The following is a 27,029-nucleotide window of genomic DNA, read 5'->3' on the forward strand; positions in this document are numbered from 1 at the left end:
AGTTTCAAAAGCCTCCATAGCAGGGAGTGTTGGGCTTTTAAGCTTGGTGTAACTTAAAGAGGGTGAATGGAAAATGAAAGGAAAATAAAATATTTGAGTTTCCCTCTTTGGCAAAGGGACATTATCCCCATATTGGAGGAAGAAAAAACTTTTAATAGGTATATATACAATTGCTCTTCTTCTAGCTCTTAAAGAGTTAAGAAGAAGGCAAGCCTCGCGTCGTCGTCGTCGTCGCTCGGCTCGGCATCGGCATTGATTGATTAATCTTTTTGGGCAAAATATCTTTCAATTATTTAATTAATTAATTTAATTATCTAACAAAAATTCAATCTGGATTAACGCAGGACCCGCGACGCGATCCGGTCCGGTCCGGTTTGTTTTCTTTTCCGGATTATTTTAAATCCATTTTCTATTTTCCCGCAATATTTCTATTGAAATATTTCCACCTGTTCCAACAGCTATGGCTGTTTCTGAAAGGTTGCAAACATTTTTCAGAAACAATGCCAAATAATCTATAAATATGCCTTGAATCCCAGAATCTTTACTTACTACATTTTCTAATTTTCTTCTTCTTCTTCTTCTCCACAACATTTTTCCAGTATGTTTTACAACATTTTGGTACCAATACACTGGTGAGTTGATTCGTTCTATCCTGGGAGGATAATATTCCAACACCTCTGGTACTTGAGGGGAATAATTTCCTTAAGGACACATTGTGCATTCAGTGAGCTCGATTTATTCCGATATTATTTTTTAGAATTTATTTCTTCAAACTGGTTCTATTAACTTTCTGTTTCTGTTTCTATTTCAGAAAGTTTAATGTTTTTATTATTTATTACAGCAATACAGATTGAATAACAATCTTACGAAAATTATTTAATTGTATTCTGTATTCTATTTGTGGAGATTAAAACATGTGTGGTTTTCTACTCCTTCTGAATTTTACTTTTCTGGTTTGAAGATATAAAAAACTTCATCAGAGTATTGAAATTCAGAAACGATTTGAAGAACATTAAAACTTCATCGTTTTCTGTAAAACAGTATATAAAAACTTTGGTTTTTTATTTATTAAACATAGTGTTTATTGTAAATTACAGTATTATTTACTGTTATATTTTTTCTATTAATTGAACTCTACTATTATTGACAATGAGAAATGACAATTGATAACGGAAATCCTTCTGCGACTGTTGCGGCAACGACGATAGCTTCGTCAAGCCGAACTGCTATTCCACCAGTCGAGAAACCGGGGAAATTTTCTGGAGCCAACTTCAAAGGATGACAGCAAAGGGTGTTCTTTTGGCTTACCACACTTGGTATGCAGAAATTCACTAGTGAAGAACCTCCAGTGCCTATTGCGGACATGCCGAACAACGAAAAATTTATGATTGTTGAGGCATGGAAACATGCAGATTTTCTTTGCAAAGGCTATATCTTAAGCACTTTAGAGGATGACTTGTACAATGTGTACAGTGCGATGAATACTTCGAAAGAATTACGGGACGCACTTGAGAAGAAGTACAAGATTGAAGTTGCATGCTTGAAGAAGTTTGTGGTTGCCAAGTTTCTAGACTATAAAATGATAGACACCAAAACTTTTGGAACCCAAGTTCAAGAGCTTCAACTTATTTTTCACGACCTTATTGCTGAAGGTATGGTCGTGAATGAAGCATTTAAAGTGGCTGCAATGATTGAAAAATTACCTCATTCGTGGAGAGATTTCAAGAACTATCTTAAGCACAAGCGCAAAGAAATGAAGTTGGATTCTTCTCAAGATTGAGGAAGACAACAAAACAGCCGAGAAGAAGTCTCGTGGAAATTCAACGATCATGGGAGCTAATATCGTTGAGGAGACTGCTCCAAAAGTAAGAAGAGAAAGAGGTCTTCTGGACAGACTAAGGAGCAGAACAAAAAGAAATTCAAGAGCAACTGCTACAATTATGAAAAAGTTGGTCACAAAGCCCCTAATTGTCATCTCCCGAAAAAGGATAAGAAGAAGGGACAGGCCAACATAGTGGAGAAGAATGATGACATTGATGATCTGTGTGAAATGCTTTCGGAATGCAACTAAGTTGGAAATCCGAAGGAGTGGTGGATTGACTCTGGAGCCAATCGACATATTTGTGCTGTCAAAGAAGCATTTGCGACTTACTCTACTGCTGGTCCCGAAGAAGAGCTTTCCATGGAAAATAATGCAACAACCAAGATTGAAGGTTATGGGAAGATATTCCTGAAGATGACTTCCGTCAAGGTGTTAACGCTCAATAACGTTCTTCATGTTCCTACTATTATGATGAATTTAGTTTCTTCTTTACTTGTGATGAAAGGATTCAAATGTGTATTTGTTTATGATAAAGTTATTGTAAGCAAGAATGAAATGTATGTTGGAAAAGGCTACCTCACAGAGGGCCTTTTCAAACTCAATATAATGGTTGTTGACAGTATGAATAAAATTTCAGCTTCTTCTTATTTATTGGATTCAAATGATTTATGGCATATTCGTTTAGGACATGTCAATTACAAAACCTTGCGGAAGTTAATTAATTTAGAAGTATTACCTAAATTCGAGTGTAATAAATTAAAATGTCAAATATGTGTTGAATCTAAGTTTGTAAAGCATCCTTATAAGTCTGTTGAAAGGAATTCAAATCCTTTAGACTTAATTCATACTGACATTTGTGATATGAAGTCGACACCGTCTCGAGGTGGAAAAAAGTATTTTATTACTTTTATTGACGATTGCACTCGATATTGTTATGTTTATTTGCTTAATAGTAAGGATGAAGGAATTGAAGTATTTAAGAAATAAAAGAATGAAGTGGAGAATCAATTGAATAAAAAGATCAAAACAATCAGAAGTGATTGGGAGACGGAGCAGGATATGCGCAGCCGTTATCCTCATCTTTTTACCACTTCAGGTATGTCTTTATGCTCGTTCGAGGATGAACGATTGTTTTAAGAGGAGGATGATGTAACGACCCGACCGGTCATTTTGAGGGTAATAATACCAATCCCCTATTAACTGCTTCCCCCATATCTTTTTCTGCTTATATGACTTGTCGGGAGGTTTTGTTTTTGGTTTCGGAGTGTTTTGGGACACTTAGTGCTGATACCCAATTTTTTCCTCATATTTTCAAATATATATATATATATATATATATATATATATATATATATATATATATATATATATATATATATATATATATACTTTCAAAATAGTACATATTCATCATCATTTAGTTTATAAGCATATACAAGTATTTTTCATAATTTTTAAAGGCTTTAAATCAATTTATTTCTGCATTTTATATTATATAAATATCTAATAATTACCCTACAAATTATTTTTATGATGATTTAATCATCTAAACTTATCATTTATACCAATATGAGGTTTTAAATATTTTCAGGGCATTTCTTATAATTATATTTGCATTTTTCAGGGCTAAATTGCACATTTTGCAATAATAGCCCATATGCATGTATAATTATATTATTTATGCAGAAAATAACTTTTTATATTTTTATAATATTAAATAATTGTTTTTAATCATTTTCATGCATAAATGATATTTTTTTTATTTATTTATTATGTTTTTATAAATTATTTATTTGTTAAAATTGGGTCTTTAAAATCTAGCCCTTCCTTCTAATTTCGGATCTAACTCCCCAAACATAACCCAATTACCCCTGGTTCAAGACCAATTAACCCAACCCCATACCCGGTCGCGACCCGTTTAACCACCCGACCCAAAATCCTTTTAAATCGTGATTGTTGATCTCAGAGATCAACGGCCCACATTATACCCTCCCTTTTTAATTATACCCAAACCCCCTAACCCTAAAGCATTCCTCACTGCCCGCCGCCCTTGAATCCTTTCATCTCTCATCTCTCAAACCTTAGCTGTCTTTCCCCCAATTTTCTCTCCTAATCCCACCGGACAAGGGATTACGTAGTTGTTCCTTGCCATATTTTACTTCCCCCTGGTACTGGAACCTTCTATATACCGCTTGCCTAAATATGGCTAGCGGATCCCATCAATTTCGAACCAAAGCTGGTTCAGTTCCTTGACCTTTTCCGTCTATGTTCATTCTTGTTCTTTTATGGTATGAATCTCTGTGTATTTCTGTGATTCCTACTCACCTTAAAATTAGGGTTTCAGATTCTTTTAAATTGAACCAAATCTGGTTCAATTCTTTGATTTTAAAAGGTATTTCTGTCTATGTTCATCTTATTCTATGCAGCATGTGATTTTTACCTTTTATTTATTTTAGATTTCTCCCGATTTGTGTACTTTACCTAAAATTAGGGTTTTGAAATTTTTTCTTTTCCTTACTGATTTTGATTTCTTTCCTTTCTCGTGATTGATTGATGATTTTTCTTGTTAGGATGTTAATTTCTACTACTATATAAACCCCTACCCATTCCCCTTTGAGAGGGACTTGAATCGTGAATGTTTACTAAAAAACTGAATTTATCGCTCTTTATTCTCTAAATACTCTTGTTCTATATTCTGGTTCCTGGCCGGCTGAAAGCCAAGGTCAGAAATTCTGGGTTCTAGCTACTGTGGACTTTGTTCTTTCTTGGTTTTCACTTAACTGGTGAGTTGCTGAACTTTTGTCACTTCATTCCTATTTACCTGTCATTTGCATATGTTTTTGCTTCTGAAGATTGTAGTTTAATGTATTTTCTGGGCTATTCTTGTATGCAATCCTGATTGCTTTACTTTAATTTTTGGTCTATCTAATCTTCATTTCATAATGCTGGTAATCTGAAACATGCCTAAGCCTAATTTGAGTAATCAAGATTCTCTTAATTTCGTTTAGCCAATGTGTTACTGCTTGACATCTCTTTGGTGTTTAATCCTGCTTAAGGTTGTCCATTCTGTTATTCGAATATGCTCCATATGCATAATTTGAACTTTCTTTAGATTAACTAGTCTATTAGGTCAGATTTGAATGCTTACACTTACTGTATGACATGAGTTTTTCTTCCCTTTCTGTTCTGAATCTCTATAATGGCAATCTTGCATAGGTAGTATGTTTTAATTCTGTGTCAAAATCATGTTCTATCAATCATGACTAGTTCTCAGTTAATATACCCCTTAGCATGTTTTGGCTCACTTGATCCACCAGTATGTTGTCATAATTTGTACTTCCCTACTATGTCTAAATAATTTTCTGCTACCTGATGTGAAGTTAACATGGCTATCTTGTGACACTAGCATCTGTACTTAACATAATTTGGACCTTTTCCCTGTTATGAGTCTGTGTACTCCAATCCTGCAAACCTGTTTGTTAATGTGTAACTACTTATACACTAGGTGTTGAACTTGTTCTTCTAAATCTTGATAAAGGTGTTCTTAAAATCTAAAGCCTGTTTGATTATTTGCTTTATGTGCCCAACTTGACTATTTCTGTACCCTTCAGTTATGTCCCTCAGCTATTGTCCACTCTCCCTCATTATCACTTATGTTATTCTGAACTCCTTATTCCTAGCCGGCTGAAAGCCAAGGCTATCAAGGCTCTTTCCACTGACCTCCCTAGTGTGAGCACTACTCAGGGTTCATTTGAGACCCTTGTGAACTCTGACACACTAGGATTTGGTCCCTAATCTTTCCTCTGAACTGTCTCTATTAACCTCCCTGGTGTGAGCACTGCCCTGGGTTCTTGAAACCCTTGGGAACTCTGACACACTAGGGCCTTGGTTCTATATGCTCAACTCTGTTTTGTGCCTACTGGGTGAATCACTCAATTCCTGTCTGCCTTATGTCCATGAAGATGTAATTTTGGGCTGTTATGAACTATGAGAATGAAGGCCCGGCCTGGCCAAGTGTATCTTTGGGCCTGCTGTAGGCTCCCTATAGCTATTCTACTTTGTAATTTATTCTATTCATTCTGGGTCTGTAATAATTCTTGTAATGACATTTTGGAGTATTAGTAAAATTGGGAAAGGGGTTTTATCTTACACTTGCATTAAAATGGGTAGAAATCCCGCCTATAGGTTCGTTACTTAGCTAAAATGTGTTATTATGCTCAAATATGTTCAGTTGTCATGTGTTAGAAATCATGCATATAGGTATTCTATTTTTGCTCAAAACGTGTTACTTTTCAGTTATTATACAAATCTTGCCTATATGTATCCTATTATGCTCAAACATGTTCTATTATTATGTGTTAGCAATCTTGCCTATAGGTTCTTCATTTGGTTCAAATGTGTTTGACTTCTGCTTGCTAGAAACCATGCCTATAGGATATTGAATGATGAATGTCTCAATGTGCGCATAGGACTCTGTTTACATGCGACTTAATCTACAGATTTAGATGCCATGCCTATAAGATCTAAAAATTAGTTTTAATTATAGAAATCATGTCTATCGGGTCTGAATCAGTCTTAATTACCGCCTTGCTCGTTTTTTCAACACTGTGCTAATAATCACTATTAGATACCATGCCTATAGGACTCGATTAAGCAATTCTGAACATATTCTTGTGATTGTCATTGTCAGTTGCTACGAGAATCACTTAGGCATCATGACTATAGATTTAATCTCTTATGCTTGTAATTAGTAGGCAACTATGTAGGCTGTAAAAAATTGTATTAAAAGGAAAAGGCTTGTAAAACTGCTTGCTTATGAAATCCGGAATCACATGGAGATCCTGCCTATAGGATTCTGCAAACTTATTAAAATCTGCAACTGTCAATATGAATCAGTTTGCGTGTGTTTGTTATTTAAGTGCGAAGGCTAACTTGAGCCCTTATTTGCTTATACGTGAAAGTCCAAATTGTTTTGCATGTCATCTAGTTTTTTCTCCTTTTGAGAAACCTAAGTTAAAGTCTAGAACCACTCCGAGATAGAGGTCCAAATGCCTCCTGGACCATAGGCATGGTACGGGTAGTGCACGCATAGGGCACGATTTAGAATCAACTAGTGCGCTTTAGGTAAACAACTTAAAGATAGTAATCGGGTAGCAGGAGATGATAGTCTGTACCCGCTGAATAATACGAGTAACACCCCACCTCGAGGGAGTTACGAAGTATTATTTATGTTGCACGGGGTGATCCTTTAGGCTAAAACACTTAGGACCCCCCATCCCCCTCCCAAACCTTTGTTTAAAAGTCAATCACTTTTATTTGCCCAATTTTTGTCTCTTCTCCTTGTTTAGACTAATTCATATAATTCGAGTTCGGTCGGGACCCACCGTTGTGGACCTCAAGGAGTGCCTAACACCTTCTCCTCAAGGTAATTTGAGCCCTTACCCGATATTTGGTGACGCAACTGGTTAATCCAGAGTTATCTGCAAATAGGTTCCCTAACGCACCTTAATCCATTAGGTGGTGACTCTTTCTTTTAACACCCTTCCTTAAAAGAGTAGTTACGTATCGAAACCCGATTTTGCGAAAAAAGAGGCGCGACACTTAGTCCCTAAACGGAAGCTTAAGTCTTAGAATTTTGACTGTAGACGGAACTGTGTAAAGACGACTCCGGAATGGAGTTCCGTCGGTTCTGTTGGGTAATTTTGGACTTAGGGGCGTGTCTGGATTGTCTTTTGGGGGTCTATAGCTGATTTAGGCTTTAAATGGCGAAGTCAATTTTTTGGAGATTTTGACCGGTAGTGGACTTTTTGATATCAGGGTAGGAATCCAATTCCAAAAGTTGGAGTAGGTCTGTAATGTTGAATATGACTTGTGTGCAAAATTTGAGGTCAATCGGACGTGATTTGATAGGTTTCGGCATCGATTGTAGAAGTTTGAAGTTTCAAAGTTCATTAAGTTTGAATTGGAGGGTGATTCATGTTTTTAGCGTCGTTTGATGTGATTTGAGGGCTCGATTAAGTCCGTATGGTGATTTAGGACTAGTTGGTATGTTTGGTTGAGGTCCCGGGGGCCTCGGGTGTGTTTCGGATGCTTAACGGATTGAGTTTTGGACTTATGCAATTGCTGAAGCTATCTGAGTTCTAGTATTTTTGCACCTGCGGTGGGGAGACCGCATGTGCGGGATCGCACGTGCGGAGTGAAGGGCGCATGTGCGCTTTTGTTCAAGAAGGTCTCTGAGCGCATGTGAGAGAAGGGAGCCGCATCCGCGCATTCGCAGATGTGGAGTGATGGTCGCAGGAGCGGTATGGGCAAGGGTCGCAGATGCGGAGTGATGGTCGTAGGAGCGGGCTCGCAGGTACGGCCCAAAGCTCGCAGATGCGGTCCCAGCCATTTAAGTAATTTTCGCACCTGATGGTTTTCCCGCAGGTGTGGTACTGCAGTACCACAGGTGCGGTTGAAGGCTCGCAGAAGCGAGTTTACTGAGCAGAAAATAGGATTTCGAGGGTTGATTTCCCATTTCGATTTTGGGAGTTTGAGAGCTCGGTGTGAAGCAATTTTTTCGAGATTTCTTCAAGGAGATTGTTGGGGTAAGTGGTTCTAACTCGGATTGGATTATATTTCATGAATCTATTGCTATTTTCATCTTCTAATTAGGGATTTGAGTTGTAAATTTGAGGGATAGTGGTAGAAACTTCATAGGCTATAATTTCGAGTTTTGGAAGGCGATTTGAGGTCGTATTCGAGTAATTCTTGTATGGTTAGACTCGTGAGTGAATGGGTGTTCGTATTTTGTGACTTTTACCCGATTTCGAGATGTGGGCCCGAGTAGACTTTTTGGGGCGATTTTCTAATTTCTCGCTTTAGCTTTGATTTCATTAACTAGATTAGTTTCTTATAGTTATATTTATGATATGTAATTGATTTTTGGCTAGATTTGGGCCATCAGAGTCGGATATTCGTGAAAATAACATTGTTACAGATTTGATTTGAGCTTGGTTCGAGGTAAGTGGCTTGCCTAACCTTGTGTGGGGGAAATCCCCTTAGGATTTAGTACTGTCGTGATATGTGAGTGCCGTGTACGTGAGGTGACGAGTACATTCACGGGGTATTTGTTGAAAAACCCGATTTATTTTACTGAGTAGCAACCTGTTTTTCCTTTAATTTGAGTTATACCGTTTAAATGAGTATTAGTCTGTTTTCATTTTTAATTGAGCTATTCCAACATGTGTAGTTATTCTGTTTAGTCTAATGTCGCATGTCTATGTGTCTTAACTGCTTATTTGAACTCTGTGAAGCATGCCTAGTTGATTTCCTGCTTTTCGTTGTTCTTTATCAGTCTTAACTGTAAAATTCTTACTGTTAACTATGGTATTTATCGGTTGAGTTGTGTGTTTACTTTTGAGACTATGAGGCGGTTCCTCGGGATTTCTCCCTGCACATTTACTTTTGAGACTACGAGGCGGTTCCTTGGGAGTTCTCCTTGCACATTTACTTTTGAGACTACGAGGCGGTTCCTCGAGAGTTCTCCCTGTATATTTACTTTTGAGACTACGAGGTAGTTCCTCGGGAGTTCTCCCTGCACATTTACTTTTGAGACTACGAGGCGGTTCCTCGGGAGTTCTCCCTGCATATTAACTTTTGAGACTTCTAGGCGGTACCTCGGGAGTTCTCCCTGTATATTTAATTTGGGACTACGAGACGGTATCTCGGGAGATCCCCTGCTGTTTACCCCTGTGTGTTGTACTGTTGCCTTGCTGTATTTCCTTTTGTTAAATTTGAGTCTCTTATTATACTGTATATTCTCCTGCTTTATTTATTATATACCAGTGGGCATGACCTGACCTCGTCACTACTCGACTGAGGTTAGGCTTGACACTTATTGGGTACCGTTGTGGTGTACTCATGCTACTCTTCTGTACATATTTTTGTGTACAGATCCAGGTACTACTTATCAACCTTGCTATTAGCTTAGAGTGCTTGCTTATGTACGGAGACTTCAAGGTATATATGCCGCGTCCGCAGACCTCAGAGTCCCCCTCTATTATCTCCTATGTCATTTACCTTCTGTACTTCTTTTGTTAGACTCTGGTGTATGGAGATACAAGTTTCCTTCTGTAGCTTGTGACTTATGATATTTTGGGTTTTGGAAAGACTGTGTATTTATAGAGTATTGGTTATCGTACATGCCGAGCGGCATTGTTACTAGTTATTCAGTTATCCACTGCTGTTAGTTGTCAAGTTTTACTTTCATTTGTTATTTTCTGTAATTTGTTAGGCTTACCTAGTCGTAGAGACTAGGTGCCATCAGGATATTATACGGAGGGAGTTTGGGTCATGACACGCAGAGTTTGTGGGGGGAAGCTATCCTTATAGGTAACTGAATACTCAACAGAGTACCCCACAGCAAAACGCAATCTATTCCATATGAAAAATGGAAAGGAGGAAAACCCAACTTAAAATATTTCAAAGTGTGGGGGTGTCTAGCAAAGGTACAAGTTCCTTTTACCTAAAAAGGTTAAAATCGGACCAAAAACTGTAGATTGCGTTTTTATTGGATATGCTACAAACAGTAAAGCATGTCGGTTTTTGGTTCATAAATCCGATAATCCCGAAATTAATGTTAATACAGTAATGGAATAAGATAATGTTGAATTCTTTGAAAGCATCTATCCGTATAAAACTGAATGCGAGTCATTAAGGGAAAGACCTAAACGACCTCGGGAAGAACCAAAGGAAAATACTCCAAGTGTAAAAGATCCGAGGCGTAGCAAACGTCAAAGAACATCTACCTCCTTTGGACTAGATTTTGTGACATTCTTGCTGAAAATGAGCCTCAAACTTTTAAAGCAACTATGTCATCTTCTGATTCAGCATTTTGGAAAGAGGCAGTCAATAGTGAGATTCAATCAATTTTGGATAACCATACATGGGAATTGATTGATCTTCCTATGGGAAATAAGCCTTTAGGTTCGAAATGGATCTTTAAACGAAAAATGAAAGCTGATGGCACTATTGACAAATATAAGGCAAGACTTGTTGTCAAAGGTTATAGACAAAAGGAAGGCCTTGATTACTTTGGCACTTACTCTCCAGTAACAAGGATAACATCTATTAGGGTGTTAGTGGCACTAGCGGCCGTGTATGGTCTTGAAATCCATCAAATGGATGTTAAAACAACTTTCTTAAATGGAGAATTGGAGGAAGATATTTATATGGAACAACCTGAGGGTTTTGTCATTCCTGGTAAAGAAAAGAAAGTGTGCAAACTTGTTAAGTCGCTTTATGGTCTTAAACAAGCACCCAAACAATGGCATGCCAAATTTGACCAAACAATATTGGCAAGTGGGTTTAAAATCAACGAGTGTGACAAATGTGTTTACATTAAAAATACTCCAAGTTATGAAGTCATTGTTTGTTTATATGTTGATGACATGTTGATAATGAGCAAAAATATGGCAAATATAAATGCTACTAAGCACATGTTGGCTAGCAAATTCGACATGAAAGACTTAGGAGTTGCTGATGTGATCTTAGGAATCAGAATTCACAAGATTCCACAAGGTCTAGCATTATCACAGTCTCACTACATTGAAAAGGTACTTGACAAGTTAAAGTATTTGGATTTCAAAATTGCTAAGACTCCAATTGACGTGAGTTATACACTTCAAAAGAATGAAGGTGAAAGTGACTCACAACTGGACTATGCAAGAGTATTGGGAAGTTTGATGTATATCATGAATTGTACGCGACCAGATATAGTATGTGCTATTAGAAAACTGAGTCGGTTTACAAGTAATCCCAATCAAATATATTAGATAGCAATGAAACGAGTTTTTGGGTATCTGAAACATACCCAAAATTATACTTTGCATTATAACAAATATCCCGCAGTGATCGAGGGATATAGTGATGCAAATTGGATCACCGGATCATCTGAAGTTAAATCCACGAGTGGATATATTTTCACAATTGGGAGTGGAGCAGTGTCTTGGAAATCATCCAAACAAACGTGCATCGCACGTTCTACAATGGAATCTGAATTCATAGCTTTAGATAAGGCCGACGAAGAAGCTGAATGGCTCCAGAATTTCTTGGAAGATATTCTATTTTGGCCCAAACCTTTGGCACCAATTTGTATACATTGTGATAGTCAAGCGACAATAGGCAGGGCAGGGAGCGTTATGTATAACGGAAAATCTCGTCATATACGACGGAGGCACAATATCATTAGATAACTACTCTCTAGTGGTATTATCACGATTGACTACGTAAAGTCAAGAGATAACATGTCGAATCTATTTACAAAAGGCCTATCTAGAGAAGCAGTTGAAAGATCATCAAAGAGAATGAGGTTAAGGCCTAGGACAATTCATCATGGTGGTAACTCTACCTAGCATACTGGAGATCCCAAGAGCTAGGTTCAAAGAGATCAAACAAAGTTATGAATGACGGTTCAACATTGTCAAATAACCCAACCCATTCTCCCGATGAAGACAATATTCAGAAATCGAGGTAAAGCATTAAGCTTAAAGCTTTTTAATAATTTGCTAAGTCTGGCAGGATATGATCAGATAGTGTGTCTATAGGATTACACGTTTAGAAATCACCTATGTGAGTGTGAAGTGTAAGCCGCTTCAAGGGGAATGAAAGTAAAGGCCTATTCTCTAAGCACTCATGAAACAGGCGGTGTTCATGGCTGAAACGAACACAACTGTGAGAACCATAGATGGTTAAGGGTTAATTGTGTGACTTATGTTGTATATGTATACAACAAAGCTCGACGATTTAAAGATATCAAATCTACCGATTGACCGAGTATATCTGATATAAGTTCACTACGGAAAGTTCAAAGGGAAACCTACTTATCTAGATGCAATTAATTCTTGCATGTAAAACACACACGCGTTCATTCCCCATTCATGTGGGGGGGTTGTTGGGCTTTTAAGCTTGGTGTAGCTTAAAGAGGGTGAATAAGAAATGGAGGAAAAATAAAATATTTGAATTTTCCTCCTTGGAAAAGGGACATTGTCCCATATTGGAGGAAGAAAAGACTTTTGATGGGTATATATATAATTGCTCTTCTTCTAGCTCTTAAAGAGTTGTGAAGAAGGCAAGCCTCGCGCCGTCGTCGTCGCTCGCTCGCTCGGTTCCGATTTCGGCTTCGGCTTCGGATTTGGTCAACGATTGATTGATTTATCTTTTTGGACAAAATTCCTTTCAATTATTTAATTAATTAATTTAATTAATTAACAAAAAATCAATCTGAATTAACCCAGGACCCGCGATGTGACCCGGTCCGGTTCGTATTCTTTCCCGAAATATTTTAAATCCGTTTTTTGTTTTCCCGTAATATTTCTATTGAAATATTCCCACCTGTTCCAACAGCTATGGCTGTTTCTGAAAGGTTACAAACCTTTTCAGAAACAGTGCCAAATAGTCTATAAATATGCCTTGAATCCCAGAATTTTTACTTACTAAATTTTATGATTATCTTCTTCTTCTTTTTCTGCACAATATTTTTCTAGTGTGTTTTACGACCACTGAGTGGTTTGAAGTTCACCCGCGTTTTTGGTACCAATACACTGGTAAGTTGAATCGTTCTATCCTGGGAGGATAATATTCCAGTACTTCGGGTACTTGAGGGGAATAATTTCCTTAAGGACATACTGTGCATTCAGTGGGCTCGATTTATTCTGATATTATTTTTCAGAATTTATTTCGTCAAAGTGGTTCTACTAACTTTCTGTTTCTGTTTCTGTTTCTGTTTCTATTTCAGAAAGTTTAATATTTTTATTGTTTATTACAACAATACAGATTGAATAACAGGGAGAACCGAATCTTCCTTTCTTTATTCTCATATAGTGTTTGTGAACAAATTGCAGGCGATTAATATTACTTCTAATTAATATTACTTCTAATTACGTACATCACTCAAGAACAAAAGTTAAGAAGTTAAAGATAAGTCAAATGATATACCTTAATTAACTTTTTGTATGTTATAAAATTTATTTTGTAACTTAACCACTTTAGATTATATATGCAGTTTAGGTAATAGTTTTTTTTTTTAAAATTTGCTACATGTTAAGTATGATAGATGCACGATGCTAGGTATACACGTGTGAAGCACGTGTCCAAAAATTAGTAACAAGTAAAAAACAAGTTTTGTGAATGATTGAAAGACCAACGATGTTAGATGAAAGTGAATATTGAGCCTTTAATACCCAATACATTCACAATATGAATGTTATAATAATGCGGATATTAATATGGATATATATATATATATATATATATATATATATATATATATATATATACACTTTGATGATTAAATAAGGGAAGGTTGCTTGAGATATTTTGATGATGTCTATGCACAAGGTAGACGACCTACGTACAAACATGCCTATCCATAGAGGCAGAGCTAGAGAAGTAGATACGGGTTCGAACGAATTCAGTAGGTTTTGCTTAGACTATATATTTGTGTTAAAAATTTTATTAAATATGTATAAATTTTTCACTGTGAACCCAGTAATTAAAATGAGCTATGAGTTAAAACTCTTGCTCTGTCGGTCCATAATGCTACACTATCGTGTGAAATGTGCTAAAAAGGATGAAGTAGACCTTAGGTTTTATATCGAGAGAAGTTACTCGGAGAACCTACAATTTCTTGTAATCATTCAAACTTACTTAAGATCTATGTAAATTAATAATAGCAAATTAAAGTATAAATATTGATTATATGATACCAACTTTAGTCTGGATTGAGGCTAAATTGTTGTTAAAATCGATTCCCAACCAAAACATTTAGAAAATGAAAAACAAAACAGTGAAGAGAGGCTACGATATTTTTAGGTCAATTAGAGAAGTCAAATGCTTGTAAAAATAGAAACCTTGTAAAAGCCAAAGTCATGTACATGTGTTATTAAGGGCAGGACCAGTTCTTGTCCAGTTGACCTTTGTAGACACCTCAATTTTAAGGTCTGTGTTTTTTTTTTTTTTTTTGGGGGGGGGGGGGGCTGTGACTGTTGATGGCATCGAATCAGTATCAAAATTTCATCAAAAATCCCCTCCTGCCGACCCATGTGCAGGGGCGGATGTAGCCTTTTGGCTGCCGGTTCATCCGAACTAATAACTTTTGACATAGAGTGTGTGTATATATATATATATTAGTTCAAGCACGCATGCAATGAATGAGAAGCGAATCCAGAATTAAAATTTAATAGATTCAATTTTGCACCGAACTAATAATTATTACACGATTAAAATTATAAGGTCAAATCTAATATTTATTGAGATTTTAATATATATATATATATGAACATATAGTTTTAATCGTGTAATTAGTTTAGTGCAAAACTGAAATCATTAAGTTTCAATCTTAATTCGCTTCTGCCCATGTGTCATTCATTGTATGCGTGCCTGAATGAAATGCAAAATAACCAGAGAAAGACTTATTAAAACCCCACGAAAAAATGAATAAATGACAAATCATGATAAATACCATACCAAATTCTTAGGACAGGAGACCCTACATTGGCCTTGGCAACCTAATAATCCCAAGATTTAGTCCTGACAAGTCAAACCCCTCTCTGCAAATCAACGTACGGTTTGTGGGGCACGTTGACCTTCCTTAAATCACACATAATTGCCAAAAACAATGTCCCTATTATTAAGCACCATATAAGATAATGTCAACATATAGCCACTCTTATTTGGGCAGCGCGGTGCAAAAAATATTCTGTATTTACGTAGGGTTCGGTGAAGGGTCACACCCAATAGGTATTGATGTATATAGCATAATCTAATGCAAACATAAATGACTGCTTACACGGCTCAACCCCATAATCTATATGGCACACGAAAACTACTTTAGCGTTTCTCCAAAGTTCCCCGTCCATATCCACTCTTATTTCTTCCCACAAAACCCTATCGAGCATATTTTTCCTACTCACATCTATGTTGATATTTAACGAGAGGCAAGGCGATAGAGAGTGTGCTAAATTAAAGTGTATAATTATCTCGTCTAAAAAAATTAATTTTTTTGAAAGGATACATTTTTAATTACTTAATTATGTACTTCCTCCGTTTCAATTTATGTGAACTTGTTTGACTGGGCATGGAGTTTAAGAAAAAATTAAGATTTTTAGAATTTGTGGTCCTAAACAAGTCAAAAATAGATTCAGAGTATTTGTGTGGTTATAAAAGCTTCTTATTAAGGGTATAATTGTAAGTTCAAACAAAATTGTTTCCGTATTTAGAAAGAGATCATTTTTTTTGGAACAGACCAAAAAGAAAATAAGTTCGCATAAACTGAAAATTATATCGAGATCAAAAGAGATATGTCAATTCGTACTTTGGGTGCATATGTAGGCATAACAAAGCTCAACTACTTAGAAAAGAAGTGGTATTTGGACTAAGAAAAGATCTTTGGATCACAACTCAAGTTCAAATAAAAAATCATTTGCGACATATTATAATGATTTAGATCTTCTACGGATTAATTTATCGAATTCTCAAGAGCTTTGCTCCCAACTATCTCGAGAATCTAAAACGTAACATACAAATTTAGCATTCTTATATTAATGGTCAATACTTATTACTAGTTATATGATATGCCTAGGGTGGCTAACTAGAAATACAAAAATAATTAGAAAATTATCAAATAATCTTCAACTAGATTGTTGACATCATATGGGGCTATTTGCATGAATGAAACTGAATATTTGCTGGATTGAATTTGCTATATCATCAGCTGTGTACCTCGTTTCACCAGAAATCTGCAAAATAAATAAATAAAATAAAAATTCAATACACTAATTACATGAGGCAAAAAAGAACCTTCCTCGTCTTAAAGTTCATTTGAAGGTTTTTTCACTTATGTTGCTCAGACTCTTCAAATATATTACTGGGTGCTTGTCGGATCCTCCAAAAGTAGTGCATTTTTGGACGATTCGACAGGAGTGCGACAATATTTTGGAGAGTCCGAGCAACGTAGCGTTAAACATTGTTAGTATGTGAAATCAATTAGGTGCTTTTATAAATACCTTGACATTGAATGAGTAGAGAACAGTTTGTTCAATAGTAGTAATATTTGTATGAAGAATATTAAGTTGCATATCTTCTAATGCAGCAATAGTCTTGATAAGTTGGCCAGGTCTTCTTCTTGATAGAATTTTGATCATTGCATCAAACCCTAAAAGTTTCACTTCAACATCAGCCAAACAAGACTTACTCTCAGCTGTTTCTTCTTGAATTCCAGCTTCAATATAATCATTTGGAAGAGGAAAGATTAATGGTTGCTGAGGAGTATTAGGGTTTTGAATTGTTGAATTATCTCCTAATGGTCTTGGACCATTATCTCCATAGATTCTTCTCCTCTTTTGTGACTCAAGACATTGTAAGAGTTGTTCTAACTCTCTCACAAATTCAATTGCTCCACCAATAATTGATGCTTGATCTCCCTACAATAATGTCAAAGACATCAGTAAGTAAATAGAAGTGTATTCTTTCTAACAGTTTAAGTCTAGCTTTTAGATAACATGGTTGTCACACACTTCAATATAGTATAAGATCATCATATAGAGGTTCGTTATTCGAGTCTTATATGCCACCAATATGCCATTATCAAAAAGAACTTTCATATGTGGGGCGTATTGAAGACATCATTAAAGGGCAGCCCGGTGCACTAAGCTCCCGCTATGCACGAGGTCCGGGGATGGGCCGGACTACAAGGGTCTATCGTACGCAGCCTTATCCTGCATTTCTACAAGAGGCTGTTTCCACGGCTCGATCACGTGACCTCCTGGTCACATCATTAAATAAATAAAAATATGCTCTATCGAACAGTCTAAACTTTTAGATGAAGTAGTCACACACAGTTAAATATTCTATATAAAAAACTCATGCTACTATTATTTTTCATAAACTTAATTTATAGTCAAGAATTTGATACCCTTTGAACATAGGAGCCTGGCATGAGAGACCTCAAGACACGAAGATGTTCATTCATTTGCTTTCTTCTATTCCTTTCAACAGCAATATGTGTCATTCTTTGGCTTTCAACTTCCTCAGTAGTCTTTACTCTTGGTCTCTTTCTCTTATTGCTTTTGCTACCTTCATTCCCTGGACTTCTTTCAAGAGTTTCACCAACATATGGTAATTGCATTGATGTATTGGCTTTTTCTTCTACAACTTTAAATTTCTCTTCTTTGTGTGGTACTATTAGGGCTTCTTGATCATCATCTTGCAACGTCTTTTCGTTCAAAACTGGAAATTTAAGGAAGTAAACAGGATCAATCCCGGCATCTTCCTCTGATACCTTGGCTTGATTCAATGCTAATTTGGGTCCAAAATCTGCAAATTGCATCACATCCGCGAAGCACAACTTGTCAAGAGAAGTTCCAGGGGGACAAAACCCTAAAGAACTCTCGTGTTGTTGTTGTTGTTGTTGTTGTTGTTGTTGTTGTGTAGAATGAGAATTAAGCAAATAATCAACCATTTGATTAGAATTATTTGCTACATGAGAAGTTTCACCAACCATTTGAAAAGTTGTAGGCAAAGAAGGCTGCAATAATATTTCATGTTCAAAGTGAAACAACATGTTGTGAGGAGAGTCTAAAAATATAGTGATATGTCAAAGGAAGAGAAATTACAAGCAATGGAAAATGATAAAAGGAAAACTGAGGAAGTACAACCCTATATATATATATGTGTGTTTTGTGTACCTGGCTATTTTCTCTTTTCTCCATTGTATGTTTGTAGTTTCTTTGTTTTTACTCTAAAACTCTGACTGTTCACAAATTCATGCAAACTCAAAACTTTGGTGAATTTCACTCCTTGGGTCCACCTGCATGAAACAGACAAATTCAACATCAAACTATCATGACAAGATTTTTAAGAAACAAAAAATAAAAATAAAAAGATATTAAGGAAAATACAACTTCTTTTTAAATGATTATATTATTATGAAAATAAAATTATAAGAATCAAATGAAATAAAAATTGTGTACAAGAAGCACCAGGTTCCTCATAATCTAGTATTTTCTCGACGCGGAGTACTATAGATTTTTACATGTAAATCAACAACAATTTTAACAAAAATTAAATCTGAACCTATCATTTTAAAAGTACAATGAATTTAATGAACCTTAAGTCGAATCCATCAAATTAAAACTTTGAATCCGTACTCTGATAAGAAAGATAGAAATTTGAAGACTAACCTTTGGACAACTAGAAAAGGATAAAATAAGAAGAGGTAAACTTAAGTGGGATTTGCTTGAAATAAGCACAAAAACCAAAAGGACAGACCAAAACAGATAATATATGGTGTTGATGAGATTATCTAAAATGATGGACCAGTGTTTCCAGCTAGAAGTTGTTTTTGACTTTTGGATGATATTTGTTTATATATATATATATATATATATATATATATATATATATATATATATATATATATATATACAAAAATAAATACATGCATATAAAGATATATAGATATATACATAAGAGGAGCCTGTGGATTAATTTCCACCTCACAAATTTACTCACTTTTCACCTCCACCTATTAATGTGAATCACAGGTAGAACAACTTTACCACCTCTTTACATGAGATTTTAATAAATACTTAAGCTCTGATATGTGATTTTTTAAGATTTCAAGAGATTGAAAATTTTTCAAAGTTTGAATTTTTCTTTGGATTGCAAATTGGAGATATTGCTTTAATAAAATTCATGCACGTGAGCACTTTAGCAGCCTAGAAGTTGTCAATTGAAAAATTAATGTACGAAGGTGAATTGTTATCACTGGGACTTAGCTTCATGGTGGGGCAAGTGAAACGAGACAAATTTAATTCAAGTGTTTATATCAAACTAATTAATATAAGATATGTATTGGGTATATGAATTTTTATTAGTTAATTATGGTTAATTAAGTGATCTATATTTTTATTTTAATCTACAACTCTTAAGATTAATTTATTTGATATGGTTTAAATTTTTGTGCACAACAGGAGCTTAGTGCACACGACTGTCCTTTTTTATATGGTGTAAATATTAAGTCTTGAATGAGTATTACCCCAGCCAGTCGTTTTGAGTTCTACGATCCACTTTTAGTATTTAAAACTTCTCGTGGGTTATATTGGTTCGGATTGCTTAAGAAATATACAATTATAACACTCACTCATAACAGATACTAATTGTCTTGTCTTATTTCTCTAGCAAAAACGATCCCTTTCATTTTAAATTGAATTTAAATTTTATTTAAGTCCTTGTAAACAATGTTGACTTTCACAAAAATGACATCTAAAACATAGAATTACACTCCGATAAAGTTATACTCCATGAGACTTGTACTTACTCTTTGTTTTTCCTAGAAAAAACAAATACTAGCACGTCTACTTTCATATTCATCCAATATTAAACAAGAAATATTTTCAACTCTTTTTCCTACTAATTGTGCAAAGTCAAGTTAAAACGATTTAATTTGTAAACTATAAAGTGATAAATCGACTTGTCCAAACTGTACAAATTACAGAGTCAATAAGGAAAAGAAGTAAAATACATCTAAACAGTGATTGAGGAAGCATAGAATCCTTTCTTTTTTTTCTTTTCCTTTTCCTTTTCTTGCCTTTCCAATGCAAGTCTTAAACGGAAAACTGCTCTTCGGTTCAATGCCTTCTCAGCCTTCTCCCATTGGATTAACACCTAATCATTCATCCAAAGCTTTTTCGATTACAGTAGATCACGACGTGTATTCAAATGGCTGCGGTGTCTGAGGCTCCTCCTCGTCAACAGCCATTGCTGAGGCTGAGCCCTGTTGTCCAGTTGATCCACCGGTATTGGATGCAGTTAATGAGGGTGTATCAGTAAGAGCCAATACTTCGGGTTCATTGGGACGTAGATCTTTCAGAAGCAGAAAGCCAGAAGTTGATGCTTTGATTGGCAAATATCTGCTTGTTTCCGAAAATTTTATGTACTTCTCCTGAGCAGGAACTACCCTAGCGGGATTTGTCAAAATCTCATATAATGGCTCTGGTACTTTCAAATTCTCTGAAGGGGTATCCACCTGCCCAATCAGAAAGGTTACATTTTCTGAGCAAATAATAACAGTTTCAACAGCAGTGTACAATACAAGAGAGGCAAACTTTGAAGTGAAAATGGATAAACACAAACTTATTTTAACCTGCATAGACGGAGAAGTAGAACTAGTGGCAGCAGAAGATGACTCCGCACCAGATGCCCTCTCAGCATTAGCTTTCTCTGCCTCTTTCTTGCTAGCCCTGGCCTTGGCCCTCGCTGAAGTTGATAAAACAGCGGTAGGAAGTTTGACTGCAGAAGTTGTCGTGGCTACAGTAGTTGGCTTAGGATACTCAAATAGTGATGGCTTAGCTTGTGATACAAATTCAAATTTTGGCATTTTTAGGTCATAATTCAGCCCAATGAAAGCTGTGGGTGAGAATGCCAAGCTAATGAAATATATAAGCGGATACCAATACCAAAACTGACTAAAAACAGCTAGTCCAACAACTGCAGTAATTTTATCATGTTTTGTTTTCGAAAGTAACTTTATTGTCACATTCCTTCCGCCAGCATCAAGAATTCCAGAGGCCAAGATTGCACCCATCTTACTCATGGTATCTTCATGCTTATCAAGGATAATTTTCTCTAGCTGCCGCCTGAAAAAGATAAAAGAAAAAAGCTATAAAAAAAAAGGAAGGATAATGGGAAAAAAAGAAGAATTGATGCGGAAATTTGGAGGTAAAATACCTAAAGGCACCAACACGGGAATCACAAGCTTCATTTATTTGGACCATCACCATGGCCATGGCAATGAGAGCGCCTTGGCGTACAAAATCAACTACATCTGATGTCAAAGGCTACAACAATGAGATTGCCTCACTCAGACCAGTACCAGCACATGAATGCCAACTGCCATAGCCGCACCATAGCGCACGTGTGGATTGTAAGACTCAGATAACAATGAGACAATACGAGGCATCTGCAAATTCAATGCAAACAAACACAATTTGCACTTTTAGAACTGAAAGTTTAGCTAATCCCTTTCTCTTCTTTTAATTTTTTAGGGGGTATGGATAGGAGGTGGGGAGATGGGTGCATGGAACCAAATATGGCACATTTTTAGAAGACAGTGAAAACTAGCAATCCTCTTGAAAACTGAGACAATATAACATGACGAGGTCGATAAGAACGACATCATATCGGAAAAGCACCAACCTGCTCTGGATTAGAATACATAACAAATCCAGGCGCTAAGACTGCAATCCGCCTGACGTCATCACTCACATCTGATACAGCAAAATGCAGCAACTGACGGATAGCCTTATTATTTGCTGTTCCCCTGTATGCTTATGCCAGAGCATACATGCCACCATAACGCAATATAGGGTCTTGATCCCTGGTCATCTGCTCGATCAGTGTATCTGCTTCTTCTTCTCTTCCATAGACTGTGAGGGCTATCCCCAATGCCAAACCCCTGCATGCAACATCAGAAGGAAATGGTCAAGCACACGCTATCATATATAACATCTGAAAACACTTCAATCATCCCACACTTTTTGAATGACATGCAGGTTATCCTACTCATGTAAAGTAATATAGGTTGTATTTTTATATATATCTAATTATTTATAAAAGTCAAAATAAATAAAACAAACAAACATCTTTATTTGACTCCTCATTTAGTTGAATTAAAATAATTCAAATAACTTCACAATTTCGACCTTATTTTATCCGGTCAGAATAATTCAAATGCCTACAGAGCTCTTTACCATAATTGCAATTGTTCCTTTTATACATGCAATCAAATAAATCACTGCAATTAATTGTTTTTTTTAAAAAAAATTATACTGCTAATCGAAATGCTTTACATAGTCTATAATCGTCCAGCTTTTGTGTTCTTTGCATTATCAATGTAATCAATATAATGTTCTCTGAAGATACGCAAGCAAAAGACATTTCATACTGAGATAAAAATCAAAAGATACCCATCAGATGAAGACAGTTCAAGTATTCAGCAAGCATAAGCCAAGCATAAGCTGTTGAATTTACCTGATTATCTTCTCGTGTTGCGTCTCATGAGCATAAGCAAGCATCTCACCTGCCTTCTCACTTGCAGTTCCAACCATTAATAAACCCATACCAATACCAGCAGCTTCTCCAGCAACGGCACTGTCAGTATATAGCACATTCTTGATGTTGTCATAAATGTCTTCATCAGCAGTTCCTAAAGCTGCCAAACCAAGCCCTAAGCAGGCACCATGCTGAATAACCTGCACCCGTAAAAAAAACATGCAATGTGAAAAAAAAAATAGGAGGAACAATTACAGGACACCCGGCAAGCATGATCTAACTAATTACCTCCACGTTGGTACTCCGTAGACTATCACGAAGAAATTGCTTGATGCCCCCCCATGATTTGCATGAATTAAACCAAGAGCATACAATGCACCACCTTCCGTATATGGACTGCCACCTCCCCCAGCCCCACCCTGCGGCAAGTAAGGGGCCATAAGTGATCTCCCTTGCTGCAAGTGGCCACAGTGAATAACACCTAATCCAGCTGTTGCACTAAATTTGTCCCAATTTGTTGCCCGGCTTAGCCAGTCCTGATAATTTGACCAGAATGTTTCTGATAGAACAAACTGCTGTGCTGCAGATGCAATACGCTAAAGAGAAGATTATTTGCCAGATACTCAAAATCTACTCACCAAGTTCTCTCTAAGGAATGTATCTACAGTTGTTCCGGCATGCATAAGTGCATTTGCATATATCTTTGCACTGTGACACACACTGTTTCTCATCTCAACTGACTGCTTTATTGTCTTGAGAATAAGGAGATCTGACCTGTAGGACGGATTAATGGAAAAAGGGAAAACTAAAGTGTTTTCATTCATGAGTCGAAAAAGTAATATAGAAAGAAACTTTAAAAGGCATTAATATTACTTGTTATAGCTGTATAAGAATTGCAAGGTTAACTTTATTGAAGTCTCTCCAGACAAAATCCCTTTGATTTTTTCCAGCCTCTCTGCATATATTGCTTCGTTTGGATCTGCACTAGAAGCAATCGGCATAGAAGGCTGATTTTCCTCGCTCACTGCAACATCCTCCGCAGCAGTAGCATCTCCAATTTGTGCAGTATCAGACTCAGCAGGTATGAGTGCAGGTTCTGAAGGTTGTTGTAGTTGTGGACTGCAAAGTTGGTCTCTTACATTCAAAAGAAAAGCTTGGTGCTCATTCTCTACTAGGTCAAAAGCTATTTGAAATGCCAGTAGAGCATCATTGTTATTTTTTGAGCGTAAAAGCTTCTCTAATATGCTTGCTACGCGCTCTGGTTTATCCAAAAACATAAGCCACTGACACATGCTCAAATAGTTTGGAGATGATTTTGGCTTCTCATATTCTTTAACGAGAAGATCAAGCACCTGTTGATAGAAGCAATTAAATCGCTAGTAGTCTATTAATCTGGTATACAAATGTGAAAACAGTACTTCCTCAACTTAAGGTAATCATTTTACCTTTATCTACAATAAAACACATCCAAAGAAACGAAGATAACATGCAGATTTAGATCAGGGTAATCTTACTGAGAAGGGAATTGAAGAAGGTGATGCAAACAAGGAAACAATTGGTGAGGTATAAATGACTACTTTGAACAGAGAGCTAGTAGTACGTGAGAATTACAGAATAAGCTACTACTATATTACTTATTTGCCAGTGACAACACAGTCATGAGAACAGACAAGGGGGCAACATCTCTGCCTTTTTTGGTAAACTCAAGCAAGTAGATCAGATTATAGAGCAACACTGAAAGGAGAAAAGAAAAGGAAAAAGCACAAGGCCTAGTGTGTTCAAGGATCAATATTGTGTACATCTCATAATAATCGATACCTCACTCCGATATTCTCTGCGACTGACGAAGTTATGGGAGATATTACTGCAATATGATAGAGTTGCATCAACATTACCACTCTCTTTAATTGCTTTAGCAATCTTATCCAGCCTTCTGCATTCAATAGCCATGCCAATGGCTTGTTGATATTTTTTCTCCTCTATACATCTAAGGAACAAAATATACATCATATATTATCAGTCTCACTTACTAATAAAAGAAATATACATGCATTATCTTTTATAATATGGACAAAGTTAACATACTTATCAAGCATCCTCACAACAATAACCTCCAACCTAGGATCCACCTTTACAGCTTCATCATTTGACTCGGCTGCCTTAGTCTTATGACTTGCATATTCATCCAGTGCTTTAGCTGAAAAGAGGACAGAAGCGCATCATCAAACCCAGTGTTATTAATTAAATGAGAAACAAAAAAGCAGCTAAATGGTATAAGACACAGCAGCTAAAACAAGTGAAAGCCTCCCACTTCGAGAGTTCAATCAACCCATATCAAGTGTTCAGGTATCCAGTTTACTACTTCCCCAGGAAGCACATATCTCAAGTATTGAGATTTAACACCACTACACTGAATAATACAACTTTCGGCCTAGACAGCACAGAAACAACAGGTATATTTAAGCTAGGAAAGAAGTCCTTACAAGAATAGCTGCAAATAAATGAATCTTAAGTAACTAAGTGCATACATAGAAAACATTCATTGGAAGAGTATGCACAGATTTAATTTCTTTACCAAGAATGGTATTAACATAGTCAGAGTCCTCAGTAACATCAAAAAGAGGGCCAGCTCCAAGGGCATAGGATAATGAGTCATTATGTCCACCCAAATGATAGAAAACCTGAAGACGAAAAGAACATGTGAGAGGATTAGAGAGAAAATTATTCATCTTTTCATACAAAATCAGTTCTTTCTATGATAATCTTTCTCCCTCTCTCGGTCTTCTTTTGCACAATAATTATCTAGTGAAAGAATAAGGCTAGACAATTTCACTTTCTAATCTGCTCTGCAGAATAATTGACCTCCTTTCTTTTGGGGTTTGCTTTCTTTTGGATGTGGTGTGAGGAATTGATGCTAAACAAAAATTCTCAAAAAACAAATACCTTTGAAGCAACTAATGCTGCTAGTTGTCTTTGGTCATACTCTTCATCCTCGTACAAGCTTTCTCTGCAAAACAAGAAAAAAAAAAAAAAAGCTTTTGGTATCATAAAACACATATGATGAATGTGCAATCAATCAACTACTTTCCTCTAATCTTGCCCCCAAAGTTACAGTCTTTTTCATTATTTTTACTTCAACTGCTACCCCACCCCCCCCCCAAACAAATCCACCCACCAACACACAAAAAAAGGTAGCCCGTTGCATTAAACTCCCGAAAAGGGTCTATTGCACGCAGTCTTAGACTACATTTCTGAAAGTTACACCAAAGCTCGCTTCCCGCCCACCAACACAGTATTCTGAAAACTAAAAGATGAATAAAAAACACACCTTCTCTACAGTGAAAACTCAATTAGGGCTTAAACATTTAAATTGAATAAAACAAAAGAAAGTAATGCATAAAACACACACTGACACACACACAGAGACACACAAAATCAAGGTAAAATTAGGAGGCAATTGAAATAGTATTATTACATTACAGGGACAGAAGCGGAAATCTCAGGCCAGAAGTAATCAACGAAAGCATTGAGATTAGAGAGCGCGTGAAGTTTCAACTGCGGGTGACTTTCATTCAGCATTGCGAGTAAACCGCCGGCAAAGCTCACCGTCATTGTGGCTGCTGTCGCCATTATCAGCTGTTTGTAAGATTAGGCTTTGGATTTTGAGAAATAAAACTAGAGCATTTTTTGGAAGAGGAACTGAAGAACTGAGAAAATGGTAGAGAAAGGGACGACTAATTTGCTGGAGAACAGAAGAGAAAGAGAGTTTAGAACTTAGATTTCTTGTTCAAGAGGGAAAAAGGTTATATAGTTTGGTTTTCTTTCTTTTCTTTTTGCTTTTTTTTTTCATTTTTCGTTTACAAAATTATATTTTTATTTTTCTCTCTTTAAAAAAAATATTACTTACTTCTTTAAAAAGATTATTATGTTTAAAAGTCCTTTAGGATTTGCCTTGTTATCATTTTTCTCACAAGCCCATTTGGACATAAGAAAAAATTCACTTTTTTCGAAATTTTTTTACTTTTTCCGTAAATTAGTGTTTGGCCATAAATTTATAAATTTTTACTTGAAGATAAATTTTAGAATTTTTCGAAAATTTGAAAAACATCAAAAAAAT

At 36.1% G+C, this 27,029-nt stretch overlaps 1 protein-coding gene and 1 pseudogene across 2 annotated transcripts; both read right to left on the minus strand.

Annotated features, from left to right (window-relative positions):
* Positions 1–16,160: 16,160 nt before the first annotated feature.
* On the minus strand, positions 16,161–19,229 carry LOC104114823 (transcription factor FAMA). 2 transcript variants are annotated; one of them, XM_009625364.4, is made up of 5 exons: positions 19,042–19,229; positions 18,547–18,668; positions 17,775–18,386; positions 16,867–17,283; positions 16,161–16,599 (listed from the first exon to the last, which is right to left on the minus strand). In XM_009625364.4, the coding sequence occupies exons 2-5, from the start codon at positions 18,568–18,570 to the stop codon at positions 16,510–16,512; spliced, it is 1,143 nt and encodes a 380-aa protein (XP_009623659.1). In that variant the 5' UTR covers positions 18,571–18,668; positions 19,042–19,229; the 3' UTR covers positions 16,161–16,509. The 2 variants fall into 2 exon arrangements, with proteins under 2 accessions (XP_009623659.1, XP_033516872.1); XM_033660981.2 differs by lacking the exon at positions 19,042–19,229 and having other exon boundaries at positions 17,775–18,668.
* Positions 19,230–20,291: 1,062 nt separating this feature from the next.
* Positions 20,292–26,677, minus strand: LOC104114830 (26S proteasome non-ATPase regulatory subunit 1 homolog A-like; annotated as a pseudogene).
* Positions 26,678–27,029: the final 352 nt, after the last annotated feature.

Source organism: Nicotiana tomentosiformis, chromosome 5 (genome assembly GCF_000390325.3).
Source record: "Nicotiana tomentosiformis chromosome 5, ASM39032v3, whole genome shotgun sequence".
NCBI lineage: Eukaryota > Viridiplantae > Streptophyta > Magnoliopsida > Solanales > Solanaceae > Nicotiana > Nicotiana tomentosiformis.

What these genes read in the sequence shown, in the direction of transcription:
- LOC104114823 (XM_033660981.2), bottom strand. Translation starts at nt 18,422, where the DNA reads ATGTTGTTTCACTTTGAACATGAAATATTATTGCAGCCTTCTTTGCCT. An exon ending in CAGGCTCCTATGTTCAAAGG is followed by an intron (nt 17,284 to 17,774) that starts GTATCAAATTCT and finishes ACATTATTGTAG; the next exon opens with GGAGATCAAGCATCAATTAT. An exon ending in TCTACTCATTCAATGTCAAG is followed by an intron (nt 16,600 to 16,866) that starts GTATTTATAAAA and finishes TTTATTTTGCAG; the next exon opens with ATTTCTGGTGAAACGAGGTA.